Source organism: Camelus ferus, chromosome 6 (assembly GCF_009834535.1).
Source record: "Camelus ferus isolate YT-003-E chromosome 6, BCGSAC_Cfer_1.0, whole genome shotgun sequence".
NCBI lineage: Eukaryota > Metazoa > Chordata > Mammalia > Artiodactyla > Camelidae > Camelus > Camelus ferus.
The window spans coordinates 1,504,544-1,527,661 of record NC_045701.1 but is presented as its reverse complement, the minus strand read 5'-3'; the positions used below and the strand labels follow the sequence as shown (position 1 = coordinate 1,527,661).

The 23,118-nt window shown below is 40.8% G+C and overlaps 1 protein-coding gene across 6 annotated transcripts in view; it reads left to right on the top strand.

Annotated features, from left to right (window-relative positions):
* MAP2K5 (mitogen-activated protein kinase kinase 5) overlaps window positions 1-23,118 on the top strand; it is a 235,646-nt gene that overhangs the window by 131,186 nt on the left and 81,342 nt on the right. For all 6 annotated transcript variants that reach the window (XM_006184035.3, XM_032480890.1, XM_032480891.1 and 3 more), the window contains exon 16: window positions 5,544-5,615. In XM_006184035.3, coding sequence (XP_006184097.1) covers window positions 5,544-5,615 — 72 coding nt within the window. The remainder of the gene's footprint in view (window positions 1-5,543; window positions 5,616-23,118) is intronic.

The window sequence follows — 23,118 nt, the reverse complement described above, 5'->3', positions numbered from 1 at the left end:
AGGAGAACCAGGTGCCAGTCACTCTTTTCAACCTTTACTCTTTGTATTAACTCTTTAAACCCTCACAGCAACCCTATGAGGTAGGTGATATTATTGTCCTTTTACAGATGAAGAAACGGAGGGATAGAGAAGTTTAGTGACTTACCCAAGTTCATACAGCTAATAAGTGGCTGAGTCAGGAGTCAAACTGGAGTCACCAGCCTCCAGAGACTAAACTCTTAACTGCTGTGCCTCTCACACTATCCCGATTATTTATGTGTCTCTGCAAATCTAGATGAGGATTTTCACAGGGGCAGGGTTTATTCCGCTCATTGTCTATATCCAGCGCCTCACACAGCACTAAATGAATGACTCAGTTCCTGAAAGCTGCATTCCAAAAATGACAGGTTTACCAGTTATAAGTGGAACATTTAACTTTTTGTATTGTCTTACTTGCATGATAAAGTATAGAAGACACCAAGATGACTCAAATATAGTCAGCTGCCCTACATATGTGAACAGTCTCGCTTTATTCTCCTATGATCTGAAGTGTAAGGGACAAGAAAATGGTAATTGGGAAAAAAATAGGGAAACTTGTGTAAGATTGTAAGTCATTAAAACAAACAAACAAAAACAGTGCTGACTTATGGGCTTATTGGTGCTTGTAGGAGACTTGGAAAGTCATCTGGTCCAACCTCCTCATTGACCAGTGAGGATACTCAGACCCGGAAAATGAAGTGGCGTGTTCAAGGACACATCCCATTTTAGGGGTAGATAATTAGGATTAACAGACATTTTAATCCAAAGCTGGAAACATTTTCAACTGTATTTTAAGAGGATTTCATCCAGAAGGATTACAGAAGGGGTCCAGAAGGCTTTGTGGGCATATGTTAAACCATTTCTGAGAAACTCTAATCACTGAACTTTTACTCTGTTTTAAAGATAGAAGTCCCTGGAACTTTAACCTACTCTTCAGTTATTGTGGTTTATTATCATTTTTTAATAATCAAACATAAAATTTGACATTATTGTTATGAATGCCTGAAATTTTGAAATTAAGAAACCTTTTGTAGATACCTGTCTTTTGGGATCAGGAGGACAATCTAAATAACTCTTCTCATCTCTTGAACATTTTTTTCTACCTAGACTATTCCTATTCTTGGAAGTTATCTTTACCCAGAACAAAACCTATGCAGATTACATGATCCAACTTAGTTGGCCAAGCTCATGCAATGGTGATGGTGAGGATTGAAAGGAGGCCAATATTTACCAAGCATTCCCATGTGGCATGTACTGAATCGAGCATATTACATGGATTCATTTAATGTTCACACAACTCCATTAAGTTTTTTAATTTATTATTATTATTATCATCATCATCATCATCATCATCATCATCATCATCATCATCATCTTCATTTTACAGATGAGGAAACCAAAGGCAAAGTAACTTTAGTCCAGAGTCTCAGAGCTGACCAAGTAGTGACAGTCAAGATTTAATTAGGGTACCAGCTTCTAGTTTCTGGTAGTAGGTTATTTGAACCAACTCTTCTGTTGAAAAACCAACTCTTCTGTTGAAAATGCTAAATAAAATACTTTTAAAGCCATCTCAAGTGCACTGAGGAGCTAAAGAGTGGGATTCCCAGGACATTTTTCAGATGGAGTCCTACAATAGAGGGGAGAGCAGAACGTCAGAGCAACAGAGCTGCCTGTTCCTGAGGACGTTTGCCCGTCCCGCAGCTGTGAATGATGTGGGGGCCCCCTGACGGCAGAGGGTCTCGGAGGAGGTCTTCCCCATGTCACACTGGAAGGTTGAAGGGTTCCCTTGGCCATGCACCCCGGGTGCAAGGGCAAACCAGAGTTAGAGCTGCTCTTCCTCCCCCATCCCAGGAGCAGAAGAGAAGGCTTTTCAGAGCCAAGTAGAGCAGCTGGAGAAAAAGGAAAAGAGGAAAATTTGTGGCCATAGACTAACTCTGGCACAGATTTGCACCCTGGGTATTTATATACGTGACCTGACTTCGAAAAGGAGCTTCATGCTGAGGACATCATTTGAGGTGGGCACATCCACCCAAGGCTTCAGAGAACCTCTCCAAATTTTTTTTTCCAAGACCAGAAACTAACAAGCAGTTGAAGAAAACCGAGCACACAGGGAAACAGAGCAACGTGAAGAGGAACCAGCAGAACAGGAGCTGTGCACAGACTTCAGATCACAAATTTTCAAAGTGACAGAGTAGATTTGAGAAAATCCCAAATAAAACTACCAGATAAAAATAAAATAAACTCAGCATATTGAGCAACTCAGCATACTGAACAGAGCAGAAGAGAGAATTAGTGAACTGGAAAATAGTCTTTAGTTAGAGCATTCTGACTCCAGAACCCTTGTTTAACCAGTATGATCTTACTGGCTTTGTGACATATGTTTGTGATATATGTTTTGATTACATACTAACCTAAAGTATTTGTGCTTACTTTGTTAATTTTCTGAGTAGCCTAACCCTGAGCAGAAATTCCTTTATAGGATGAGATAAGAGATGTATCTTGGTGTCTTCCTGCTTGTGACAAGTAAACCCTAGGGGGTGAGCACTGCGTCACAGCAGTAATCTCATTTTCTTAGCTTGTTGTAAGAATATTTCTCCAGTGAGAAGCTGTCAGAATCTTGTCCTTAAGGAGTGCTTCTGTCAGCTCCTATCTGTGACCATTATCACTTTTGCTATTTTTTTCTTTTTAAGTTCAATTTTTCTATGCTCTTTTTGCAGATGACGGTTTCATTTGTTTCCATAGTTTGGGGGCGAATGTGATGATTGTATTTAATCTTATTGTTGGTCCTGCCAAAATATTTCGTATTAGGTTCCACTTTTGCTTATTTGTTTTTTTCTGTGCTCTGGATGGAGTGCTGTATATTGATAACTGTGAGCTAGTGGAATGAAGAAAAGGAGAGGGGACAGAAAGAAGAGACAGGGAGGAAGGCAGTATTTGGTCATTTCTTTGACAATTATAGAGGACTTTAGGATTTTCATGTTTGCTGGAAGTTCTTGATGGACGTGAATAGCAATCGTATGCGGGGCAGTTAGCATTAGAAGAACGCTCCGGGGAACTCAGTGATTAGTTCATGCTTAAAAGCAAATGCGCAGTAAACATGTATTGCGTCCCTTCAGTCAGCACACACTGACAGTGCACCGGCTGTGTGCCAGGCGTGGTACTGCGTGTGAGGTGAGTAGGACACTCTCTTTGCTTGGCCCTCGAATGGGGCCCATAGAAGAAACGTTCACAAAGCAGAGAAGAGGAAGGGAGATCATTGCCTCTGCAGGAAACAGAAATGTTTCGTGACTGTAGCTGAGTTTACCAGAAATTCACCCAAAGAAATTATTATTTGAAATGAAAATCCCCAGAGCCACCCCCAGAGATTCTGATACTGGGGGTTCATTTGTAATAAGCACCTCAGGCAGGTCTATGATGGCGAGTCCAAAGGCTGCATTTTGAGAAATACCAGATCAAGGGTAGCATGTGGCTCTTCTGACTCCCAGTTCTAGGGACTATTTGCTATACTGGAAAGAACCCTGACTTTGCAGTCAGACATGCCTGGATTATCTGAATAAAATATACGCTTAATGCTAACCCAGAGCTCTAGACTCTGGCAAGTCACTTAATCTTACTAAGCCTCAGTTTTGACATCTGTAAAATGAGGGCAGTAATATTTGTAAGATTGTTATGAAGTGTAGAGGATGCAAAGTATCTAGCCAAGTGTCCGGGACATACTAGGTGGTCATTAAATGATAGCTATTATTATCCTTTCGTAGTGGGTCCAAGTTAAACCTCTATGTGCCTCATTTTCCTTCTCTGTTAAATTGGGATGATGCCAGTACCAGTCTAATATGGGTGCTTCTGAGTCTGAAGTGAGATATGCATGAAGAGCACATAAAACAATGCCTGGCACATGGAGATTCTTCAGTAAACACACAGAGTGGTGATGTCATTGTTGTTGGTGGTGGTGGTGGTGGTGATGGGGACGACGGCATTACTCCTGTAACTGGCTGGCCAGTGCCACGTGACTACATCGTAGTCTATGGATCTAGCTAGAACTGGAGAATGGGTTCATTCATGTATGAACAAGGAACTTGAAAAGTGATGCTGTGGGGACTTAGAACACAAAAGGAAAAGTATTAGGGGATTGGAATGACCGTGTCTGTTAGCAGCTGGGAGAAATGGTCACATGACACATGGCCCTTGGGAAGAATTATTTTCAGTAGGAAAGGGGCTTTTACAAATTAAAGAAATAAATAAAGGAAAGGAAATAAGGCAGTCCATCCTGCTACCTCAGGGTAGGGCTTTGTGTAATTTCATGGAAAGTGGTCCCAGGAGAAGGCAGTAAATACACTGAGATAGCCTGGTCGGTGGGGGTGGGAAGCAGGTTACAAAGTTCAGGGTCCTAGCAAAGCCAACCACCCAAGATGTGGGACTGTGCCAACTCACCTGAGAGTATCTGGCCCCCATCTTCTACACCTCTGGTGTATCCCCTGCTGATGAGTTGGTGAATGTCTATTTCTTCTATCCACAGTGGACAGGGCCGACTCTGACCCCAGTTACTCTTAAGGGCTCTCATGGAAGCTTTTGAAGGATGATGGCTATGGCGGCTTCCAGGAACTGAAGGGATGGCACAAAGAACAGAATGCCATACAGGGGTCCAAGAGGTGTGGGTCATGGTCCTAGCCCTGCCCTGACTCACCCTGTAATCTTGAGCAACCACTCCATCTCAGCGAGACCTCAGTTTCTCTTGTTCATTTGTTCCTGTGCTCATTCAAAAGACTTCTAGGAAGTCCCCTACTGAATGCCAAATCCTGGAGGGTTGGAGAGACCAGGCAGCACCCACTTCAGTATGAAATTATTCCTGTTAAAGTAGAAAGTGTGCAGATAATTCCTGAACCAGGTATTTGCTAGATATCTTGAATGGAAGACCAAGAGTCCCCATTGGAACTTGCAGACTGCTCCTTGGTTCATATCAAAAGAAACCCTGATAAATGGAATAAAATGTTGAGTAGCAGGTGAATCTGGGGAAAGGAAATACGACGTTCTTTGTACTAGTCTTAATCTTTCAACTTCCCTGTAAGTTCAAAGTTATCTCCAAATAAAAAAAAAATCAGAAGCCCTAGTGATTCAGGCCCATCTCTTAAAATGCAAGTAAGTGATAATATTATATAACATGTAATTTGCCAGTGCACAACTAAGACCACTGGATTTGCTGGGAGAGGACCTCCCAAGTTCAAGTCTCAGCTCTTCTGCTAGCTTAGGACTTTGCCTAATTATTTCACTAATTTCAGTCCTCTATTTTCTTCATCTGTAAATATAAAGATAACAGAGTTTCCCTCACGGTGCCTTTGAGGATTCAGTAAGATTATATCTATCTATATTACCTATACAGTGTCTATGTATCATATAAAATTGTTTTTATTTCCATAATAAGCTGTGTAGGCATTGAAGGCTCTCTGCCTTAGCTGAACTCATGTTGGTATATGTGTTGTCTGGAATAGCTTACATCAGCCTATAAGCTCCCTTCTGTTTTCTTCCAGCCTGAAAGAATTTCAGGGGAGCAGTATGGAATCCATTCTGATGTCTGGAGCTTAGGGATCTCTTTCATGGAGGTATGTTCTTGTTTGCAAATAGATGCTTCTCTGTATATCTGTACTAATACGTTCTATCAGGAAGAATGAAGATTTTGAAAAAAAAAAATTAAACCCCTGGTGTGTTATGTGTGTATGTAAACAGAGTTTAACTCAGTAGTCCTTATTTTAATGTCCTTGCAGGCTTGTGAACTGTCTGTTCTAAAGTGCTGTTTGTCACAAATCACCTGTATGCAACTTACCTGGAGTGCTTCTTAAAAATACAGATTCTCAGACTCCATCCGACACCAGTTAAATTCACATCTCTAAGAATCAGCATGATTAACATGCTCCCCATGTGATCCTTCTGCACGCTGAGTCTGGAGAACCTGTGTTTTAAAAGAGAAATTCCAGGAAAATTACATGTGGTAGCAGCCTTGTAGGAATGCATATGTAACTTCCAAAGGTGATTACTTTATTAAAGAGTACAGCCCTACTCATTTGGATGTATAAATTCTGTATGTTTGTTTAGAAAGGAAAAAAACCACCTTGTTCCAGTAGAATCACATCACGTGTTGGGGGACAGGGTGTGGTGTGATTAGGAGGAGGTTATGCACAGTTTAAAATCTTTCCTCTTTCTAGCTGTATTTAGAATGGACTTTATCTTAGAATGCTGCATGTAGCCCTACTCGAACTCTGTGCTGAGGTGTCTGTACAGTAATTATTGATCCAGAAGGAGATACATGGGATTTATATCAGAGGGACATCTAGCTCAGCATGAATTATGGTCAGATAAAGTCTGGATATTCACCAGTGCGTCAAGAACTGTATTTTGCATGCATTGATCAGATAAAGGAGGACTCTTTAAAAAGTAGACAGAACTCCTTAAATAAGATCATGGATAGAGTTGCAGTCACAATTTCATCATCTTTTTTTTTTTTTTGGTGAAGTACTTTTTCTGTGATTTTTGTAATGCATGAATGCAGTTGACTTTCTAAGGAAATATCTTCAGACTCAGTTCACCTGCCCTATAGAAAACAAAAATATTCAAAGTTTAATAAGCCATATTTCTCTGCTTCTTTATAAAAGGGAATCTAAGAGCAAACATAATAATGTACACATCAGTTGAGAAGTCAGCGGTAAAGGAGGAGAGATGCTCAGAACTGACTCTCCTGAAGGGCTTGTCCAGTTAGCCTGTTTCAGGGGGAAACTAGTGCTTTTGATTTGTGGAGCTCAAGTCTTGCTGTCACATAATTTCCCTTTGCCTATTTTAAATCATTGTCATTGAATGTATTTGATAAACAACCAGACAATACTACAAAATGTTTGTGAAGTTACATGGTGTAAAGATAAGAATCCTAGACTGGGAATGAAAGACCTGGATTGCAGTCCCAGCTGTGCTGCTGGTTTTCTGGGTGACCCTGGGCAAGCCACTGCCCCTCACTCTGGGCCTCAGTTTTTTCATCAGTAAAATAATAACCTCAAAGCCCCTTTCCAGACTAACATTCTGTGACTCTCTGCTCTTGTCTTTCTGTAACTTTCTGCAGCAGCTCTAGAATTGTGTGACTTAATGATACACCCAGCATGGCATCGTGGGCAGAGGCATGGCAGTACTGTGAGAGAGCATAAGTAATAGATTTAAGAGGTGGAGCACACATGCATGTTCACCATTCCTTCCTTCCACGTTCATTTCTTCATTCGTGTATTCAGCCCCTGCTGTGTCTCCTAGGTAGACAGGGGGATATAGTAATGGAGGAGACTCTGTTCTTGAGTCTTATGGAGTTGCCTTTGGCGAGGGGTGGGGCATGAAGAGAAGGACAGAGAACAGAAGGATAATGAGGTATATAATTTGTCAGGTGGTGGTAAGTCCTACAGAGAAAAATAAAGCAGATAAAGTAACCTTTGAGAAGAGTTGAATGATTTGAAACAAAGGGGTGGCCATCGGGCAACAGCAGATACAAAGGTGCTAAGCTGGAGTGTGTTTGGCATATTTAAGGAAAGCAGGGAGACAGGGGTGGCTGGAGTGGAATTAGCAAGGGAAATGGGAAAGATAGCCAAGGACCAGATCACATACCAGCTTGTAGGCCATGGTAAGGAATATGGCTGTTACTCTGAGAGGAAATCTTCTAAATTACATTTTCAAGAGGTAACCTAGTGCTCTGTGGAGCACAGACTATAGAGGGGCAATCATGGAAGCAGGGAGATCAGGTAAGATAGGAAGGTAGGTAGATGGATGGATAGAAGGTAGATAGATGCTTAATAAATAGAACGTATTTATATTGCATGTTGAAATGTATGTTTGCCAGAATTTTCCAGATGCTAGGGATACGAGGATTAATAAAAAGAGACGCTGTCCTATAGGGAGGGAGATTGCCAGTCCTGTAGGCAGGGAGATTGCCATGGATGTATTTGGGGTTTTGTTGATCATGTCCATATACCCTGGAGGTAAACTATTGAAGAACTGAAGAACACAGACTCATTGAATCTGTAAGACTGAGGAGGATTAAGGTGTAAGGAACTGTGTGAGAAGGTGTCCTCATTGAGTGTGCGACACCTGAATGCCAGAAGGAGCCTATTGGCTCATGCGGTGAAGTGGAGAGCGGACAAGGACCACCGGTCAGGAGTGAGGGCAGAGACGGGCTGGGTACTTTACAGTGGGTGACGAGGAGAAGGGTGTCACGTGAGAAGGAAGAGGAGGTGGCATTAGCAGATGCGAAGTGCAGTCTGATTATGATCATCAGGAAGGGTTGCTGGGCACCTCTTTGCAGTGCCCACCTAAACGCTTTCGAAAGGAGCTCTGTGATTGACGTCTCCGTGTTCTGGGAGCTTATGATTAACCAGAGAGGCAGGTGAGAACGAATGACCAAACACAGGTGGTGGACTGTGTCTTTAGAGAGTAGAGTAAGGCCCCAGCATGTGTGTTTTGCCAAATTCACTTGGGGTGCAGGGTAACAGAAAACATGTGCTAGGGAATGGGGAGTGGAGATTTTGAGTCCATAGATGAGAAATTGTGGGTGATTCAATAATAAGGAGAACCCCAAGATTTTTTTTTTTTAAGGAGCAGATCTGATGAGAATATTACCTGAAGAGATTGGGAATTTAGTCCCAAAAAGGCACATCAAGGCCAGTTTCTTCTTTGTTTTCACCACAGTATGCTTGGAATAGATGTGGTAAACCCTGTTTAAAGTCACTGTAGATTGAAAGAAGTGTGGCTCTCAGTAACACTGTAAAATTCTGAATAACAACCTGTGTTCTGAAACATAGTCCACGTCTTCAAAGAAGAATTGCTTCTCTTTTCTTTATCCTCACTTTTAAAAGCAAGATTCCCTTCCTCGTATGCACCCTGACGAGTAGAAACTTTCACTCATTCAATAATTATCAATGATTATGTAAGCACTTACTGTGTGCTGAGAAACGCTCACCTCTGGTAGAGGAGACAGACACCTGGAGCCCAGAACAGTGTGACAAAATCAAGAGTAAAGATGTTTATGAAGTAACCCGAGCTACAGAGGCTGGAGGTGAGGGGCAGGTTTCTCGAAGGAGCTGACAGCTGAGCCGGGTTGGTCTTGAAGGGAGCTGCCGCTGGGAGAAAGAAGGAGAAGATGGGGGAGCCCCCCCCCCCAGCACACTCTAAGGTGGATCTTTGTGAACACTTGGGGAGAGATCCAGGTGTCTAAGTATGCGAGGCCTACCTGTTTGTGTGCTTACCTTCCTCAAAGTGTTTTCCATCAGTCAGTGTATCCCCCAGGCTGGTAAAGAAACAAGTAGGCCAAAAAAATGTAGGAAACAGAGCAAAGGAATTGTCCTGAAATTACACAAGAATCAAATAGAGACAGAATGGGCATTAGAGTTTTCTATCCCTTCTACCTCTACCTAGCACCCCCCACCCCCAAATTCCATAAAATCCCTGAACTTGGGTGATGCAGGAGTCAGAAATGTGCCTTTATTGCTTTCAACTCCTAAAATAACAAGGTTCACCCTTGCTTGCCTCCTTCACACTGCCCCTTCCCTTGTCACTGTGCTGTCACAGTTCCCATGGGGAGTCGTTACAAGGCCTCTCGCCACACTCCTTCATAAAAGATAATGCTACACGCCACTAAAATGTGCCATTAAAAAGTCACAGACAGGTACATTCGTGCCTTAAGCAAAGAATCTTTAATATGACTGTTTTATACAGGGCTAGAATGGCCCCGCCTCCTCTCGGTTCAGCATCCCTCTGTTGTGGGATAAAGCGGGTCTCTTCCAGGATTTTGTCAGCTGTGTGGAGTACTTGGAGTTGGCAGAAGTAACATAAAGATGGACATTACCCTTAAGAAGGGGGAAAAAATGGTATTATTCAGCTTAACCAGAGCACAGCACTTTTACTAAAAGTGGAAATTTTGGCCCCTTTCTAAGTTTTTCGGTTCTGGTTTTCAACTCAAGATCTTTAAATGTGTTGTAGTTCTCCTCACGCAGATTAGTTATAGCACAGAATAAAGGTCATTGCCATATAGGGGTTTGTGTGGGCTCACTTCATAATGGGGCAAGGAACCCATGTGGAATTAATTGCACTTCTTCCTTGAACCTCCGTGACAAGAATCAGTGTGGAAATGCAAAAAAAAGAAGAGAAGAAAAAAGAAGTGAGGCCCACTGACCAGAGTAGGACAAACTGGAAAGATTAATCCTACCCCAGAATATTTGTTCTGAGAGGGGAGGTATATATAGCTCAGTGGTAGAGTGATTGCTTAGTGTGCCCGAGGTCCTGGGTTCAATCCCCAGTACCTCCACTAGTAAGTAAATAAATAAATCTAATTACCTTCCGCCACAAAAAGGAAACAAAGAACAAAATTAAAAAAAAAAAAAAAGAATATTTGACCCTTTTTCAAAGTTCGTGCTGATTCAGTTGACTGGGTGATTTTTAGGACTATTCACCCTGGTGGCTGCTCTGCAGGATTTCAGGGCTAAACTTTAAAATGAAAATGAACGTGGACATAATAAGGGCTTCGGTTTCACCAAGTTTGATGCTTTTAATTCCTAGGGGTAGGGAATACCTAAAACGTTCCAGGGCAGAATTTCTTAATTTCGCAGCGTGCGCAGTGCATCTCTCTTGTCCCACACGACGAGCAGCTTGAGGAGAGGGTCCCACTGCTGTTTTCCACGAATTAGTTGCTCCATTCATATTCTCATGTCATTCAAGTCGCAACATAAATCTGTAGGAGGGAAGTAAACAGTCATATTTGGAAACGCTGGATTTTTAGGTTGGGCCTAACTGGGTCAAAAAATAAGTCAACACACGCCCTCCTCTAGCCTTGCATTGTCAGCCCGAGGACGATGCCCACACATCTGAAAAGGCACCACATCAGTCCTGCGCGCTCCTTCTCGCTGAGCGTGCTCTCCGCGTACACGTTCTGGTTTGTGATTCTCTTTGGCAGGCTATTATAAAAGCCTTATTAAGGCTAGTGGTGAATAATCTGACAGCCTTTTCCGTGGGAGTCAGACTGAAAGCCCCATCTTCAGAGCGTGCATTTTGCTCTTTTCACTCGGGTTCTCGCTCTTCCCGCCTTTGTTTGCCCCCTCTCTCCACCGGTCTCTTGGGTCCAAGGCATAGAACAATCTGGCTCAATGTGCTTGGTTAATTGGAGTGTCATTGAGCCCTCTGAGACCCCTCTTCACTGTTTTACTGAAGTGGCTTGAATGATGTGCTGAATGATGAAAGCAAGGTCCAGGGCTCAGAAAACTGTCTCCAGATAGGTGAAGAACACATCAGGGGAGTCACGCAAGGTCACTGTCATCAAAGGAGCACCACCTTCTGAAGATTTTATGGATTCTTTTGTTTTGACAGAGTTAAAGTTTTTCTTGTGAGTTTGAGAATTACCTTTACGAAGTTAAAAATATGCAAGGAATACTATGTTCTTCACTCTCCATGGAATATCATTTTTCTTTTCTTCCCAAGATACAATTTAAATACCCATCCTTTATGACACCAGCTCTGATCTCTCCAGCTGAAAGTAACGTCTTCTTCTTTTGACCTTCATCTACATCTTCCTTGTGGCATGTGCATTTTTCATTTCGTATTATAATAATTTATAGACATGTCATAGTTCCTTATGACGGGATTTAAATCTGATTCTCTCATAATCTCCTCCACCCTCTAGCACAGTTTCACTGCCCTATTGGGTACTCAAGAAATCTTTTTGCCTCAAGTTTTTCATCCTTCTGTAATGGTTTTAAAGCAGGTTCTGAAAACAAAGATCAGCGTTAAAGTTTGTTGGAGCTTTTACCATGAGTGCTCACAAACATTTGCTGAATAGATCACAGATGTGAAAAAGAGCTTCCTGTTTGCCAAAGTATCAGCCCTAAGTTCAAATTCCACCTCTGCCAGTATAAACTATAGATCTAAGGTGAGTCACTTAATCTCTCTGAGCCTCAGTTTCCTGTTTTTAGATGGGAGCTCTACTTCAGAGTTTCTGGAAAGGTCACAGTGAGAAAGTTAAGCCATTAATCCCCTCTCTTTAAGAGGAATTACCTTTCAAAATGTTTGTATTTGGTTCGAAAAGCCTGCTAATTTGGTTAAAGCATGGAGTGCATGCATTAGTTTCCTCTCTCACCTCAAAATCCACTGAAAATACCTGTAAAGGGATTTTTTAAGGCTTATTATCATAGAGAAAGGGAAAGGAGACAGCAGCACCCAGATTTTAGATGTGGGAAAGCAGTAAACAGCTTAGCAGAACCGAGTACTGAAATCCTAAGCCAGGGGTAAAGAAAGAACGCAGCACCTGATTTCCTATGAACTACCTGAAGGCTCAGGAATTGGTGGAACCAGGTATCTGGAACTAGGAGTGAAGGAGGGACCAGAGATGAGAATTGTTTTAAAGTCTATATGAGAAACAGTTCAATGGAATACTACTCAGCCATAAAAATGGTAAAATAATGCCATTTGCAGCAACATGGATGGCCCTGGGGAATGTCATTCTAAGTGAAGTAAGCCAGAAAGAGAAAGAAAAATACCATATGATATCACTCATATCTGGAATCTGAAAAAAAAAAAAACAGACAAATTAACTTATATATAAAACAGAAACAGACTTACAGACATAGAATACAGACTTGTGGTTGCCGGGGGGAGGGGGGTGAGAAGGGATAAACTGGGAGTTTGAGATTTGCAGATACTGACTGGTATATATAAAATGGATAAACAAGTTTATACTGTATAGCACAGGGAACTATATTCAATGTCTTGTAGTAGCTCACAGTGAAAAATAATATGAAAATGAATATATGTATATTCATATATGACTGAAGCATTGTGCTGTACATGAGAAATTGACACAACATTGTAAACTGACTATAACTCAATAAGAAAATAAATAAATAAATAAATAAATAAATAAAGTCTGTATGAGAAACAGTTAAGCTGTTTGACCCACAGACAATCGCCCCTCCCCAACCCTAACACAAGACTGAGTAAAGGATTTTTCTCTTGAGAATAATAAGTGATACCTGACACTGTAGAGGGCTGGGTCCCATTACTGAGAGCAGAGGCATTAAGTGAAAGTTAGATTCTAAATGTGGAGACTCCCAGCCATCTTACCACACCATGTTCTTGCAACACCGACAGCCAGGATTACCTTTCGGGCAGGATATTTGGAAGACTTTCTCTAGGGAAACCTGACCAAGAGGTCTTAGAGATCCAGGCATTGGGAGTTCTCCAAGGAAACAGTCAGCTAGGTCATGTTACTTCAGTCTACAGGCTCCACCCACAAGCGCAGAGTTTCCACTCAGATTTGTAGTTGCCTTACTCTTAGCAAAACATTTGAGGAAAGCATTAAGGTAAAAACCGAAACCTAAAATAACTGAAAAAAGCAACTTGGAGGGTTGGAAGCTATGCAGGAGAGAAAAATTCAAATGAATTCTAATATTCTCAGAAGGATAAGAGAAAAGACTGCATCTAGGAAACAAGAGCAGGCTTTCGGTATTCTAGGTTTTTAATAAACTTTCATTTAACAGTAACAACCCCGTAAAATTACTTTGAGAAGTAAGCTTCTCTTTGATACAACATCTGTGTGTTGGGTGTTTACCAGGCAGCAAGAATTATGAAGCATTACCTAGAACTGGTTCTTGCCTCTAAATATACTGACGAACCTATCACCCCTGTCCCTACAAAAAGAAACAACAACAACAAAGCAGAGACGCAGCTGTCTCTGGTGGGCCTACACCTGCAGCTTTGTTGGCCTTTCTAGCCCTTGGTGATTAGGAACCTGGTCTCAGGGTGACGGATGGCTCTGGGATGCCCTATGAGCAGCTGCTGTCCGCTTCTTTGGACCATAAAGAAGGCGTTTGGTGTGCTTCACTCGACTAGTGATTTTTTTTTCTCCTCTTCTTTTTTATAATTATTGTCAACAACTTGAGTGAAAGTTGAATCTTATTAAAATATATTCAGTCTGCTGCTCCATCTTGTGAAATACTTCACCTGTTGATCAGAAGTTTTTGCTGAAACCCCTCAGGAGGCAGAAGGATCAAGGCTGAATGGTCCAAAGACAAAGGGAATTTCAGCGGAAGACTGTATAGGAAGGTGGGTAGGGGTGTGGTTTTGGAATCCTTGTCGTGGGCCTCCTTCCCTTCCATTGAAGAATATTGAGGGGAAAAAAGAGCATGTAACAGTTCCTGTCCCTCATTCCCCTGCTCGCACTCCCCTTCCTCTAATTCTGTCTTAACTTGATTTTTTCATTGTCATTTTTTTTCCATCTAAAGTTTTATATAATTTACTGCAAAAAGAAGCTGTTAAAATGACCTTTGGCAGATGATGGATTGACTAGTTCAGTCCTTTGCAAGGTCTGTGAAGGGGTCCAGCTGTCTCGGATCACCATGCCTAAATGTGCATTTCCAAGGTTGTCAGTGACTGTGGTGAATGTGAAACTGGCAGACAAAGTGAAGTGCTCCCCCACTGAATGAGGCATTGTTGGGCTTGCTTTGTGCTCAGAGCTGCCGTGAACAGCCATGAGATCGACAAAACGAGATGAAACAGGTGTTAGCAGTCCCAGCTAAGCATTTTATTATTTTGATGGATTTCAGACTGACTTTAAAGGTTTTCCAGCCGCACATATCCAAATCATGTGTACACACAAACTTACACACTTTGGACTTTAAAAAAATATTAACTCACCAAAGTCTTTTTTTTTTTTTTTTGCTTATTTATTTATTGATTGATTGAAGTAGAGTCAGTTTACAATGTTGTGTCAATTTCTGGTGTACAGCACAATGCTCCAGTTATACATGAACTTATATAGATTTGTTTTCATATTCTTTTTCACCATAGGCTACTACAAGATATTGAATATAGTTACCTGTGCTATACAGTATGAATTTGTTTATCTATTTTATATATATTAGTTAGTATCTACAAATCTCAAACTCCCAATTTATTCCTTCCCACCCCCTTCCCCACCCCAGGTAACCATAAGTTTGTTTTCTGTCTGTGAGTCTGTTTCTGTTTTGTAAATAAGTTCGTTTGTCTTTTTCTTTTTAACAAAGTCTTGATATAAAGAATGAAGAAATAAAGAGAAGACAAGGCAGGCATTTGGCAACCGGTATTCAGGTGTTTGAAGGATCATCCGTAAAGAGAAGGCAAGATGCTGCTTTATGACTGGCAGGCTGAACTTTCTGAGGCTAACAATAATCGAAAAAGCCGAAAATCCCATGGTTTTCTTTTCAGTATAAGGAAGAATTTTTTAATGGATGGGTTCCTGCTCCCTTCCTACTCAACCATTGAGTCATCCCTTGATGGGTAAAAATGCCCTGTCCCTGGGGGCATTTAAGTAGTGACTGAACGCTTGTCTCAGGGATTTTTTTAAAGAAATACTTTGTAGAAGAGACAGGTATAGGGTTAGACAAGATGCGGTCATCTATTCATTCAGTCATGTAGCAAATTTTCATTGAGTACCCATTATGTGGCCAACACTGTGCTAGTTACTAGGGACATCGCTGGGAATGAAAGTGACAAAACCCCTGCTTTCATGGAGCCTACGTAACAAAGACGGGTGCTTGATAATAGGAACTATTTGGACGGAAATAAACAGCATCATATGATGGGGGTAACTGAGTGTTGTGGGGTTATGTCTGAGTTGAGATCTAAAAGATAAGAGGATAAATCAATAAAAAATGTTATAAATAAATAAATAAATGATAAGAGGGGGCCAGTGTCCTAGTGACCTCTGTCAACTCTAAAATTCTATGAGGGTGATCATTTGTGGACCCACTGCTGTTGCCTTCAAGATATCCTGTAGTTAAAAACCACTGCTCACAGAGTTCTAGCAGCAGCCAGGTCCTGTGACCTGGACTTTAAAAGTCCACTCAAAGGCAGGAGGGTATAGCTCAGGTGGTAGAGTGCATGGTTAGCATGCAGGAGGTCCTGGGTTCGATCCCCAGTACCTCCTCTAAAAATAAAATAAATAAATAAACCTAATTACCACCACCCCCCAAAAAAAACTAAAAAAAAATTAAAAATCCACTCGAAGAGCCTACAGATCATATTACATACTTTGATTATGAACTGAATGGTAACACCTTTAACCTTTTTCAGCATTTATTTAGAAAAATCTTTTACACACCTTAACTTGTATTTAGAGAATAGTATGTTATAAATAGAAGAGAGACATTAGAACTTGTTAAAAGCAGATCCCTCCTCTTGCCAGTGAGGAAGCTCGAGTCCAGAGACAGGCGGGAGTGTGCCCACAGACAAGCATGCAGCTAGGACTGTGCAGAAGGGGACTGGCATGTGATAAAGGGAAGTGTAGTGCTTTCCTCTGTTCCTAGCTGTTGACATCTTCTTGCTCAGTGTCATTCTAGAAGAGCGACAACACTTTATGTGTACATATCACTTAACAAAGCCGTTTGATATTCATTATCTCATTTAAGTCTCTCCCCACTGTGATGGGAAAGGACTGAAAAAATCAGTAATTTAAGGTACCCAAGATTGTTCCACCAACTTTGGTGTATAAGCATCCAAGTTCCCATCTTGCAAGTGAGGAAACTGCGATCCAGAGAAAATAAAGGACTTTTCCAGGTTGATTAAGTGACTCGACCAGGCAGCAGCAGTTAAGTGTCCTGACTCTGGATGAAAGTCTGCTTCTTCCTCTTTGCTGTGGAAAGGAAGTCAATCAATAATTTGAAAAAAAAAAAGGGGGGGGGGGAGATGATGGTAAGTGTAGATGAGCAGGAAATTAGGTAAGGGCAAGACTGGTTTATTGTGGCTCTGCTCATTAGTCAGGATAGCTTTTCACAGGATAGCTGCCTACCCTGTCTGTAGTTGGTTCACTTTTACTGTGTTTTGAATTGTACAATTGCTGTTTTTCAGAAACCAAGACCTAGGTTTTTTTTTATAAAGAAACACAAAAATTAACCCAATCTCCCATGTGTCTGCTATAATAGAATGGCAGTGGGCAGATGAGAATCCTGTCTGGTCAGTGACCATTTATGCAGTGCTACCCTGTGTTAGCACTGAGAATGCAAGCTTTGCCCTCAGGAGCTCCCTGACTAGTAGGGAGAAAGACAAGTGGAAATGCAATGGGAATGCGTGGACCGGGCAGACGAGCGGGAGGGCTGACCTCAGTGTGAAGAACAGCATTTCAGTTATGTTACTCTTAATAAACTACCCAACATTAGTAGCGTAAAATAACAACCATTAATTTTATTTATTCTGTGGGCCGGGAATCCTAGCAGGGCTCAGGCCTCCCATGTGGCATCCATGGGGTCCTCCAGCGAGGGTGCAGTTATATGGTGGTAAAGAATGGAAAGCCCAAGATGGCTTCACCTGCATGCATGGAGTCTTGGTGGGGATGGCCACCCCCTGTCTCTCTCTCCCCTCCCTTCATCCCTCTCCCTCTGTCACAAGACCAGCAGCACACTGACAGGCCGGAAGTGTGAGGATATTCCCTGATGATGACTCTTGACTTTGAAATGTCCAGAAATACAAGTGTAACTTAGATTGAGCTCAATAGACTAGACCCCAGCACAGGTGTTTCCTCGGGTCCCCAGAGCTGCACAACCTCAGTGAGCAGTTTAGGAGTGGAGGATTTCCCCCCATCTAAGTCTCTCGGGACTGTTTCATGATTAAAAAGGACGCAGGTCAGCATTATACAAACATGTTGAAAGGGTGTCATTTCTTAATTCTTACTGTGAAGAGTGAAATGGTTTTTGAACTAGGCACATGAGATGGATTTGGGGGCAGTTAACTCTAATCTTTTCCCTTCTTGCAACTCTTTAGTCTTCAATAAATTAGTCATAGTGCTTTCAATATGCAAAAGTGATTATTCTAAGCAGTGATGTATGTGTTAAGAGTTTAGGCCTTGCCAGTTAAAACTATCAGCTCGTAATACTGAGGAGTCTGTGTACTGCGTTTGTTTAAGTGTTGTAGCTTTCATGGCAGAAACAGCCAAGCTGTGCACCACCAGGCTGACCAGGCTTTGGGAGAATCGTCAGGGGGTTTATCACAATTAACACATGCTCGTGGTCAGCCTGCTGCAAAATAGTATTTCCGGTGTCAGGTTTACCCTTAGACCAGTGAAATTTACCAGGCAGCGGAGATACAGGAAGATGTGGAACTCTAGGAAATGTCACCAGGTAAGATGTGATGCACTGCCTAGTGAATGGCAGGCAGCGAGGGTATGAATTTTGTCCTCAAAATTATTTTCTGTGGCTCATTCCCAACAGGAGAGGAGGAATTTGAGACAAGTTCTGAGAGGATAGGTAGCTTGGAGCCCTATTCATCTGTTGCACCATCTCAGATTCCATAGAGGAAAACCACCTTTGGTATTACATTTTGAGTTGTTTAGAAATTTGAAGAACATTTATTTTTCTAGTTGAAAAGTGAGATGTTAGCTTTCATCCATCATGGCTGAACTTTATCTCCCTTTAATTCAGAATCTCTCACTGAGTTTCCTCTCAACACAGACCACCATCAAAAGAGACCTTTGCAGTTGTTTTTAAGTGACTTTTAGAGATTTTAGTTATATAACCAGATATTTTAATAGCATTTCTCTGAGTAGAGCTACTGATGGAAATCAACTTGAAACAATTAGAATGTCTTCAGAGCTACCAAAGGGGTCTTATTTAAATGGAGAGTTGAGAGGGGGGTTGCCTTTTTTTTTTTAATCAGTTAGCTGCCTCATACTTACTACAGCCTAGTTGGAGTTATATATTGCATTTAAATTACAGTGTTCAAACAATTATTCAGGCAGAGTTTGTGATCTAATGTAGGATAAGTAGACAGATTGATATTTACACACATGTATACATACACACACACATAAACATATATATGCATACATATATATAAATATATATGCGTAAACACATACAAGCTCTTTTTTAAGGAAAAAAGAGAAAATGATGCAAGTAAAATAGCGTTAAAGGAGAGGAAGGAGCCTTACGTGTTTTAGGATAGCAGGGTTAGAAAGACCAAGCAACATTTAAAGATTCAAAACAATAGCATTTAGCATAAAACCTACTTTTGATCATCCTTACCCAGCCATCAGAATGAAGAAAGACAGTGTCCAGCTGTAGCACTGGTTTGGGTAGCAGGAGAATTAGAAGTAAAGGTAGCGGTGCCTGAGGGGTGGGTCATGAATTAATAATTGCTATGTGGCGGATGAGCCCCGTCAGAGGAGCTGAAAATGAGGAAGTTGCCTTGCAGAGCGCTATCAATCACTCAGTGACCATAACTTCCAGTAATTAGTGTATTTTATGGGCCTTTGCTTCAGTGGCTCGAAAGCACATATGCTCCAGTCACAGCTAAACTTTGCCAGGGTAATATTCCAGGATGATTTATCCCCCTGCTGCACTGGGATATAGCCCTATATTAGGCGAAGATTGTGAACTAAGCTGCAATAAAGTGTAAGTTTAGGTACAGTTTGCCCAGGTTGAGACCTCAATGTATCATGCTTTTCAGCATTCATGGTTAGACTACAGCAAGCAATCATTTTTAACAGTAAAACAAATAAAGCAATTAAAGGAACAGCATTAGGATATTGTACTTGTGAATTACTGTTGCCCTGGCCCCATTTAAGTGTCCACTATAATAAGCCCGTTTCTAATTTAAAAAAAAAAACAAACAAACAACAACACTGTATTAGAAACATTTATTTTTGATACTGTCTTTTCTCCATTATTATTAGTAATCTGCCGGATAGAATGCAGGACCTTCTGAGTGATGGAGAAATGTTCGACTGACTTCTTTGCGCTCCTGTATCTGGGACCCTGACGTTAAAATCAGTGTACTTTTTACCAGGGGACTCTGGTGAGGATGAGTAGTTCTTTTTTAAAATTTGGGCACATGTTGAGAAGCACTCCTGATGGGAACCTCACATCTATAGGCTCTTTGTACACAAAGAAAACATTGTTAGCTCTCCAGAGCACTTAGCCCTTTGTATACAGGCGTCATGAGTTACTTGCCGAGGTTTACCCACTGCACTGGAAGCCTCTGGGGCCTTCACCATTGCCAAAACATCTGGAGAGCCCAGAGTTCCTAGTAATTTAACAGGCTTTGCCGTTGACCAACCTGCAGTATGACCTCGGGCAAATTAATTAAGTTTCTGGTGCCTCTATTGGGCCATAATTCTGTTTGTGTTAAAGAAATTCTTGGACTTTATAGGAAAGCATTCAATGAAAAGAAGTATCCATTGAATAGGGAAAAGATACACTTGGTTCTTGTGTATTCTTTTTAGGGTGAAATGTTTCTACGCCACTTTTAATGATGGTTGTTTTTGAATGTCCTTAAATAGACACTACTAATAAGCTAATTTCACCAAGCACGGATGAAAAGGTGTACCCAGTTTGATGCTTTTAGTACATTTATTATTCCTTCTTTAATTGGCAATGTATTATCATATCCTACAAGGTAAAACAATAAGAGTAAAACAAACTAATCGTCTTTAATTAAAGTGAATTAGGTTTTGATTTTAATATATTTGATGTAGTGAGAACTGATAACGTGGAGGGTCCCAAAGGTTATTAGGGCATATTTCTGTTGGGCCTGACAGTGTTAGTAATAACCCTCTTCCTCATCGTTGCAGACATGAACAAATATGTCACTTCATCAGTCTCTGTTACTCGCACTTATGCCCCTCCGCAGGGGTTGCAGATTCCACAAGTTATCAGCTAATGGCGTTATACATTAAAAATTGAAGCTTTCCTCACTCCGAGGCCTTTCAAGGCTTTGTTCTTAAGCCCTAGACACTTTGGAGTGCAGCTGCAAACTATAGGCAGAAGATTAAATTAATTTGTAACTCTTTTTTTTTTTTTTTTTTTGGTACTGCATTACTTAATCCTCCACGTTTAATTGAAACCCTACTTCAAGACGCTTTGTGTTTCTCTGTTCTTTGTTGTCAGTTTAACCTCCGAAGCACTTTAGCACTGGTAAATTGCTGTTATATCCTTTGGATTGTTCTTAAACCATTCAGTAAGAGGACAGTGAAATTGATACATGGGAAGAAAAGTCAAATCTTAGGGTAGATTTTGAGGTATTTAATATTTATTATGGTCCTTCACCCAGCATAGTTTCAGATGATTTAAACTCTCTCTAGGACTGTGTAAATTGGTCTTGGGATGAAATCTCACCTAGGGAATTTTATGTAATCCAGTAGTTAAGTCTGATTTTTTTTAAAGTTTCTCTGTGTCTGAGTGTTCCAAAGTGGCTGCTGCATTTCTGTAAAATGAAGGTCTACCCGCAATGCACAATCTAAATGCAAAATCCTTAGATGGAAATTTAATTGTGTAAAATGTGCACAAGGTAATTAAGAAGAAATTTTAGAACATTTCAGGCTATAAAATCCTCCTTCAGCTAGGTCACTGGCTATATTGGAAATGCTCATTTTCAATTTGCAGTTATGCTGAAAAATACAGAATAAGTCTAAATTAAGAATTGATAAAATCCAGTGTTCTTCAGTAGAACTATAAATTTAAAACTACTCCCACATTGTAGATGTTATAAGTTGGAAACTTGATCACCAAAAACATATCCCGAATTTGTGTCCTGCCCTTGCTTTCTGGGTACATTGTACGTTTTCTCTTTATCATTTGTGGGTTCATGACAGTAATTATTCTTATTATCAGCAGAAGCCATTTTTGTTGCTTTGTAAGTAAATATCTTCTACCCTAACTTTTTGTTAAAATGCAAAGGTTTCTATCATGCAGTTGTTACGTATTTGGCAATTGTTATGATTACACACACACATGTATTTGTTATTTAAACTATAAAATCCAACATATTCAAATGCTGCTAACTCAAGAGTATTTTATGGATTGATTGGAGAAATCAGAGACCAATAAGATAACACTAAGGAACAGTCCTAGTTTTACAGTGAAATGTTAGTGGCTTACTGTTATTTAAGTGTATTCCCAACCGGTAAATGTTTTCAGAGCATTCTTTTTCTGTCTTTTGCATAATAAATCTCCCACAAGGAACAGAGTATTTAGCAGTTTGCTGAATGTTAAGTATTTGGAATTAAAAAGCACTTTTTAATTTGACATTAAATAGAATCCTTTCCCTTCCCCATCTCTACCTCCATACATGCCCCCTCCCCCACAAAATAAATAAAGTTTTTCCAAATCTTTTGCAATGTGAGCCGCTCCCCTCCTGGGAATGAAAAGGATGTTAGAGTCTTTTGATGAATTGCAGGCACTTATGTGTGTCCACATTTTTCAATATCCTTTTTTTTTTTTTAACTGGACTTAAGCTGCCTAAATTTTAATGCTTCTTTTGTAAAGATGATAGAGCAGAGATTTCTATTGGCTTAGCCCTAATCTGTGTGCTTTGTTGTGACTCTTCTTTTTTTCTTCTTCTTCTTTTAACTGTTAACCTATTTATAAATCTAAATCTACATCCAGAGGTCATTGGTTGGCTGAACTTAAACCATTTTACTCAGTAAATTTAATTAAGAAAATACAGTGCAACTCATAAGCAAATGAGTTTTTTCCTAGTTTTAAACCAAACCACCCTCTTGAGTGCTGATTGCCTTGCCCGACCCCTGGTGATACAGAAACAGGCAAAATTAAAAAGGACATTAAAGCTTCATTAAATCTGAAACACATTTAGTACAGTGACATATCTGCAGGCCATTTCAGAGAAGATTACATACTCTCTTTTGTAAGTTTCCTAATTTATAATACCTTGACAATAAAAACTGGGGAAATGCAAGTAGATTAATAGACCAGTAGGGGTAAAAGATACAGAATGGCCCCACGTCTGTCTGTCTCTGAAATGCTCACTCATAGCATATGTGCTCCCTCTTCCCTGTAAGGGTCCAGTGTTTATTTTGACTTCTGACAGCCTCAGCCGTATCTGCTACGAGCCCTTTTCCTTTTTTACCTTCTCCTAATTGAACTTGATAAAAAAGGTTCTAGGCCCTGGTTATCTGTTTCCTTCTATTTTGCCACAAGACAAATAGCGGGGAACGTAAACACTGCAGCCGCATTAAACCTAAAAGGACAGAGACATGCATGGAAGGCAGCTCCCTCTCCTAGGGCCTTGACAACAACTGCTTTTGGTGCCAGGCTCATAGGACTGCCGCCA